Source organism: Buceros rhinoceros, unplaced genomic scaffold, assembly GCF_000710305.1.
Source record: "Buceros rhinoceros silvestris isolate BGI_N320 unplaced genomic scaffold, ASM71030v1 scaffold3426, whole genome shotgun sequence".
NCBI lineage: Eukaryota > Metazoa > Chordata > Aves > Bucerotiformes > Bucerotidae > Buceros > Buceros rhinoceros.
In genome coordinates, this window is record NW_010415631.1 from 1 (window position 1) to 7,635 (window position 7,635).

The 7,635-nt window shown below is 56.1% G+C and overlaps 1 protein-coding gene across 1 annotated transcript in view; it reads right to left on the minus strand.

Moving 5' to 3' along the window:
• Positions 1 to 131: 131 nt before the first annotated feature.
• NDRG3 (NDRG family member 3) overlaps positions 132 to 7,635 on the minus strand; it is a gene marked incomplete at its 3' end in the record, with an annotated part of 30,428 nt that continues 22,924 nt past the window's right edge. Inside the window, exons 7-14 of the mRNA XM_010137472.1 lie at positions 6,185 to 6,271; positions 5,577 to 5,633; positions 4,406 to 4,509; positions 3,936 to 4,001; positions 2,303 to 2,354; positions 988 to 1,035; positions 275 to 310; positions 132 to 183 (exon numbers count right to left, since the gene is read on the minus strand). Coding sequence (XP_010135774.1) covers positions 132 to 183; positions 275 to 310; positions 988 to 1,035; positions 2,303 to 2,354; positions 3,936 to 4,001; positions 4,406 to 4,509; positions 5,577 to 5,633; positions 6,185 to 6,271 — 502 coding nt within the window. The remainder of the gene's footprint in view (positions 184 to 274; positions 311 to 987; positions 1,036 to 2,302; positions 2,355 to 3,935; positions 4,002 to 4,405; positions 4,510 to 5,576; positions 5,634 to 6,184; positions 6,272 to 7,635) is intronic.

A 7,635-nucleotide genomic window follows, 5' to 3' on the forward strand; every position in this document is an offset into this window, starting at 1 on the left:
GGCGCCCTGCCGCCAGCCACACTAACTAACGGGTGGGGACACAGATGCCAGTGGGCTCAGACGGACCAGAAGGGCTGAGTTCCCTTCACAACACCCCCGCTCCAAACCAGAAAACCGCGTTTGCCACTTACTGTAGCCCATTCCCTGCACGAAGTACTTGAAGGCTTCAGTCAGCTTGCCAGGCTGTGGAAACAGAGAGCGCGGCTTTAGTGCGAGCAGAGCGCGGGGCTCTGCACAGCCGACCGCCGCGGGAGAGCCGAGGGGCCCTTCTCACCTGAACCACCTGGGGCAGCCCCCCGCAGTCGGCCATCTGCAACAGGAAACAAAAGGCAGGTTGAACAGTCCTTCCCCACCCAGGAGGACAACCCCAGCACCGCGCCAGCACCGCCCACCCGCCGGGGCTGAGGGCACCAGGCTGCGCTGCCACGCCAGGCACGCTCCTACCACCTTGTCCCTACAGCTGACGGCAGGCCTGGTGATACGTCTTCTGGGGGTCTGCTGCTGAAGGAGCCCAGCACCTTGGAGACTGCGTTACCGAGTGATCTCAGGCCATACTCAAGAAGCCCAGGAGTAACCTCCACCATCCCAGCTCCTCCTGCCACTCTTCCCAAACCTGTCACTTGGCCAGCTGTGTCCGGCACACTGCGGAGCCGGAGGTGAGGACGGGAAGGACCGGCAGAAGGCTGGAAGTACTGGTGGTGTTGCTGGCAGAGAGCAGGGTGGGGGCAGGACACCCCTGCCAGCTCTCAGCAGATCTTCCCTGCCTGTCGGAGCTAACAGAGAAGTGGCCATAAAGCAGGGATTCAGGGAGCACCTGACCAGCTCTGCTCTCCCACGTCTGGCTCCACAGAGGAGGGAACACAGCTCTGAATGACTGTCACAGACTTCTTAAAGCCAAAGAGATGGATGGCAAAAACCTAAGGCGAGCTGGCGTCAGCAAAAATACCGGCTCTGTGCAGGCAGGAACGATCCCGCAGCGGCACTCACCTTCAGCAAGGTAGTTTTGGTTGGGTCAAGACGTGAATTGCATTCAACCTAAAATGAAAGGAGGGAAGAGGGACGTGATATCACACAGAAAACTTGAAGTCACCTGTAAAATGCAGGGCAGTTGCACCAGAGGCAGTGGCCGTTTTCAGCAACAGGAGCTTCTCTGGGGCCAAGGAGGACAGAGCAAGGAAGCAGAGAGCATGCAGGAAGAGAGCAAGGAATGGAAGACGCAGAGAGGAAAGGCAAGTGTTCCCATCCACGGGGACTCTGGGGTGTGGAATGTCACCGTTGGGTGCGGCTGTGGCTTCCAGGGAAATCAGCCCCTGGCTTTGGGGTGCCCCACGGAACTCCGCAGCACTTTCCAGGCTCTGACAGCGAGTCTGGGGGGGAAGGAGACTTCTGTACTGTGCAGCATGGAGGGAGATCGCTCAGTCCCCTGGCCAGACAAGGAGGCCATGGCCACCTCTTCTGTCAGGCTGCTGCAAAAGGGAATAGGTGGGGGGCCTATAGGAAAAGCAGCCCTAGCAGGGGAGATTATCATGAGCTGTGAACCTGGGCAGCCAGAGAGGCAAGCCAAGATCCAGAACACTCTGTCCTGTCCCCCCGATGTGGCTGGGAATCCCGAGAATCCTCGGGGATAGTATCTGGGCAAAGTCAGAACTTGCAGAATGTCTCAAGACTTCCAGACCAGACTGATGAAACGGCAACAGGCCACGACCAGAAAGAGCGCGGCAGCAGTTTTCCATGCACGGGTCCCAGGTCCAAGCTGCTCCTCTGGGGCACTCCTCCACAGTTTCTGAAGACACCTGCTTTTGCTCACAAAGCCCTACTCTCCCCACCATCACTGGGCAAAGGGAAGGAGCAACTTCCACCATGCCCCATTGCTAACGGCGCTGGGGGGAAGTGGGTTAGCGGTGTCTGCAGAGAACAACAGGAAGGAGATGCTTCTGCGCGCTGCCTTCCCTGTGATGCAGTGGGGCAGTGCTGTTGCAGCGCTCTGTGTGACTCCCCACCACAGGAACTGCTTATCTTAAACCCCAGGCAGCCGCAGCACAGCAGCAAGAGAGCAGCAAGTCATGACCTGAACTTACTCCAGGCAGCAGCCTGGCAGCCCTCGGGGAAACTCCAGGCACCAGCTCCTGAAAGGGCTCCGCTGTCGAGCAAGGTGCTGGGGCACAAGGACTCTGACCAGATCCTGCCACCCTCCGCTGGGAGCTGCCCTGCTGTGCCTAGTTCTGGGCATGGTGACAGCGCTGCTGGCTGAAGAGGGTTTGCCAAGTGTCGTGCCACGAGGGGAGAGTTCACGTGTACGTACCACTGCTTCCACGGCAGGCGAGTTGTCACCAACCACGAGCAAGACGGGGCACCTGGTCAAAACCCAAACCAGAGACGTTACTCAGCGCATCTAAGGGAGTTCTGGGAAGGTGGAGCTCTGTGAACCAACAGCCTCACGAAAGGTTACAACGTCCAGCAAAATGCCTGCGTGCCACCACACCGCGGCATTTTGCTGCACCAAAACATCCTCGGGGGCTTGTGCATGCCCCCAGACTGTCCCCTCCATGCGCAGCCACTGCCATACTGCTGCACACGTTGGAAGATGTGCCCAGGCCGGGAGAAGGCTGCAGAAGAGAGCGTGCTCCCCGAAACGAACATCTGTTAAGAGTTTTAGAACAGCCACAACAGAGTTTAATGCTTCTGCGGCCGCCCAGCACTGCATTTCGGTTTGGGTTTTAGAAAGAAACACAAAACATGTCAGCGAATATATTGAAAAAGGCCACGATATCCAAGGCTGTGCTGGCGAATCTGTGCCTCCGTATCCTTTTTTGTATGTATTGTGACTCCAGAAGAACAACTGACCTTCAGTGTGTAAAAAGCAGGCAGGAGGGCACTGACCGAGTGCCCGTGTGCTGACACTGTTTTGCGACGATCTTTATCTGATTCACAGATCAAGGTAAGGAAGGGGTGGCCAGAGGCCCCACGCGTGTGTGCTGACCAGATGACAGAAGTCAGACCGAGAGGCTGTGAGGCTCAGCCCCTGGGGCCAGCGGAGCACCACCTCTGAGGAGACAGAGGATCTATATGCAACGATCCACATGGCCCCAGGAATCGTTTTACGGGCCTGCAGATCCCCACGCGTCACGGAACGGACAGGCAGTGCTCCGTGGCTTACAGCTGCCTGTGCGACAGGGAGCAGCACAACGGGCTCTGCCTGGAGATCAGGCAGGGAGATCCACCTCTTTTAGGTCAGCTGAGATGAAGAGAGTTTGCCTGTGGATGCCTGAAACACTCCTGGGACTGGCAGGAGCCCAAGTCCACACAATTTCCAAGGAGCAAAGAGCAGAGCCTGGGCAGCAGCCTCCAGCCCAGCCCAGGCGTCCTGCCACAGCACATTCGTGGTCTTCATGCGCTCTCCGTGTTGGAGGTCATTGGCCTCTTTCGCTTTCTTGCTTGGAATCTGAAAATTTACTTACACTTCCCCTGCACTGATTGTCACCGGCTCTGCAGTGTCCAACCCTCTTGGCACAGACTATCCTCTCGCAGATAAAAGAGTCACTGCCAAGGTGGGAAAACGCATCCTCTGCCTTCAGAACCCGCTGCCATCACTGGCAGAGTGGGGCAGGGAACTTCTTTCAGCAAGGCAACAAACAAAACCTGTCTGCCAAATTTTTCATGCAGAACAACCAAACTAACAGCTCAGCGAGAACTGTGGCTGCTGGGGGTGTTCTGCCTGACCCTGCCTTCTGGAGAACCTCAGTCTGTTCCTGATGAACGGGCTTCCAGACACCTCCCTGCCCCACCCGAGCTGACAGCACTGCGCCACGGCCTGGGACTGCCTCGAACAGTCTTCTGAGCGCTTGGCTCGTAGGGCCCTTGCTGAGAAGCAGCAACAGCTTTTCTGCCCAAGAGACCGCGCAGTGACCGCGACAGGCTGATCCACAGCAACTCACTTGAGTGTTTTTGCAGTGTTTTCCTTGATGCCAAGAACTGGTCTTTCAATTTCCAGGTCTCTGCGACTGAAAGACAAAACAGGACAATTCCCCATCGAATCAGCAGAGGAGGCTGGTTATTGTGGGAGCACATAAAATGCAACCAGGAGAGCTGGCTCCAGCAGCCAGGCGACAGACGGTCCCTCCCTGCATCACGCCACGAGCAGCAGAGCCAGCAGGCCCCACCAGAGCACGGGATCCATGGGATCTCTCGGGGCCAGCCTGTTGTGTGCCTAGAGAGAGGATCGGCAGAGGTGTGGAAGGGTCACCCAGGCATCAGGGCTGAGCTTGGCTCAGGATAGTGGCTGAAGACCAGGCTTAGGACAAAGGTTCGTATGACATAATATCCGATAGAATAAGACGTATGGCAGCAAACCTACCGAGCAGGGAGGCCATGGGTGCAATCAAGCAGGCAAAAAGGAATCCTATACCTGTTGTATGAGGTGAGGAACAGCTGAAGGTTATCTTGGTTAATGTCCTGTGCGATATGAAGCCGGTACGTTTGGATCAAATCTAGATTTGCCTGCAGTTCCTCCTGCACAAAAGCAGAATTGAAAGACAGGGAACATCACCTTTCTCTCAAGTAAAGGAATGATACTCCTAGAACCACTGAAGCATTGAACTCCTCCATAGACATCATCCCCTGTGAACAGTAGCAGAGGGCAGCGCCTCCAGGCTCCACCAGCACCCCAACGCTACACAATGCATTCCTGTCAGGCCACTGTGGGGGCCTGGCTGTGGTGGTGTGACTACGCCTGCTGCAGGAGTGCAAAGGCGTCTCAAGACGGGATGCGTTAGCTCCTGAGCCTCAGCAATGCTTGTGCAGGGACAAACCACTGTGTTAGGAAGGTTAATGTTAAACAAGCAAAACTTTACAGGTAAGCCCCAAGACTGGGACCAAGGGCAAACATAACCCCCCCACCCAGTTCTACAAAGAAACTGCATCCCAGTGGGAGACAGAGAGAGGCAGAGAGAAAAGGGAATGCAGGGAAGCACCACACATCACGAAGGGGCCTGAAAGCGGGAGAGGACAGCGTGTGCTCTAAGCAGAAGGAAGCCACACGACTCCTTCCAGTGCTGATGAGTGGAGTTGTGGGAGGGCTTCGGTCAGGGACTGATCTGCTGCCTGTCATACACAGAGCGCGTCAGGCACAGGCCACCTCAGCCGCCCAGTAAGCTTGCTGGTTGGGAGCCACAAACTCCCTGAAGGCATTGCTGTATCCAGAGTTTTCAGGAGGGGCTGGTTTGCCTCTGCTGAAACTGAAGGCGGCAAAGAGCAGAATGCAGCAGTTCAGCATCTGGACACGTACCACATCCCACTGTTAGCTCCCAGCGGATCTACCCACAAACGCTTCCTTGCTGGCTACAGAGAACCAGCTGCTACGTGTTTCGAACTGGTCTGGAGACAGCCAGGGCAAGCGCGAGGATGCACGTGCTCCCTGGGGTGTGCAAAGCCCTGAAGTGAGCCTCACACCCAGAGAATACAGCGCTTGCAGTGGCAACTTATTTGATGGACCAGAGCTACTTCAGAGCAGGTACACACAGGAGTTACAGCTCCACGCGCAGTTGCACGGGCAAGATTAACTCCTGCTGGGTACTTACATGGCCAAAATGATGCGCCAAGACAATATCCACTATGTTGGTTGTCCAGCCTGAAAACTGAAGAGTGACCATGAATGAGGAGGAGGGCGAGTAACTGGAGAAGATAGATTCATTACAAATTTCAAAGCAGCTCCCCAGAGTAAAGAAAATCACAAACAACTTATTCAAGCAACATAAGAAACAAATGCCTGAAGTTTGGGATGGGCATGCAAGGCTCCAAAGAAGCCTGTGCTGACACAGCACACAGCTCTCCAGGAGCCTCGAGCCCTGAGTGGCCAGAATAACAGAGTAATTAAAAGCTCCGCCAAACGAAGCCTGCGAGCAGGAGCACTGAACCAGAGGAAAGCCCAGTGCTCAACAGCCGCTCACCTCCAAGTGGTTCACCAGGATTTCATGTTCACACATAATCACACACAGCCCTGCCCCTATGTGCTGGGCTACTACGGCTGTACTACACCCAGACTGAGACCGCAGCAGGGTCAGAAATGAGACTGTACAGTTTTTACCACGAACCAGCAAATTCCTGGCTCTGTCTTTTTTCTCATTACTCTAAACACTGCGCAGTAAGTACTGTGGAGAGGGGATGTGCAGGGGAAGGAGGATCTCACCTTGGAGGCTGCCCAGTCAATCCAGCCCTTTGCACATGGATCAACGTTAATAAGAACGAGTCCCTCCACCAGGTCGGGGTGGCTGAGCTGTGGGGAGAGAGCACAGGCACGCTCGGAGGGTGATTCAGCCCGTGCCTCGGTCAGCGGCGGGCACGGCAGCTGGGAGCTGCTTGCAAAAGGAAGACAGTAAAAGGAAGCCTGAGTGGGGAGCTCCTTCTGTGCCGGGCAGCCAGTGGCCTCCTCAGAGCCTGGCCCAGCGCTGGCTCCCAGCTAGACCTTATCCATTCCCTCGCTGGCACTGAGGGCTGACTGCTCACACAGCCCGAGTCGGCCTCAGCAGCGTCTTCTGGTGACCCACGTGCCTGGCACAGGTCCTGTACACGGCTGTGAGCAGTGACCCTGCTCCAACCCGGCTCCTCTAGGAGGGACTGGACAAACTCCTGTGCCTGGAGAGCTCCTCCTTCTGCTCCTCAAGCCTTCAAGGAAGAGGCGGACTCCCAGTCAGGATGTGCAAAGCGAGACAGGAGGTGGTGCTGGGCCCCGCAAGCACTGGGCACTCTAAGCAGAGGCCTGGGAAGCCCCAGCTGCAGGGGCACCCCGCTGCCCCCAGCCCACAGACCCCCTTCCCCTGCTCCAGCCCGGCAACCCCAGCACCCTGCAGTTCGCTGTGGGGTGGGGTGTGCGCAGGGCAGGTACAAACACCTTGCAAACTGCTTACAAATGCAAATCCAGCAACCTAATGCAGCCAGAGAACTTGGAGCTCTAGGCTCACTCCAAGGCTGATCTGTGGCGGCAGCTCTTGCGTTCCTCGGCACAGATCAGCTCTGGTTAAGCAGAAGGAAACAACTCTGTCCCCAGCAGGAAACTCTGCAATCCGGGTAGCACGGCAAGGGCTTCCTAGCACTTCACCGGGCGAGGACAAGGGCTTACTTGTGCTCTTTAGCAAGACTGAAAACTAGACAAGATGCAGAAGGCAAGGAACAGCAATCACCAGTGCCTCGTGCTGCCCCAGGCTCGACCCTGCCGGGAGGAAAAGGGAAGCACAGAACTTTCTGCAGGAGGCAGCTGCCTGGTGAGGTGGTTGTAAGAAGCAGTAACGGCCTCAATCATCAGCAGGTCTCTGCACCCAACGCTGGCAATGGCAGAGTTCTGTATTTTTTTAACACTATCTCTGAAAGACTCAGGCCAATTCTTGGGCTACTAAACTACGTCCACTGATACCACATGCTTCCGAACACTCCACTGGAGTGTGAAGATGAAGCCAGCACTCTCTTACCAAAGGGTGGAGGGCAAACTCTGCCTCTTTCCAGTAAAAAAGGACACTTCTCACCAGCGCTGGTTCACAGCACTGCACTCAATCGGTTGTTTGGTGTCAAAACCCTGGAAACAGCACAGCCAGCCCTTGTGAAGACAGGAGGCTGGGCATTACTGTCCGCTGGACTGGGCTCTGC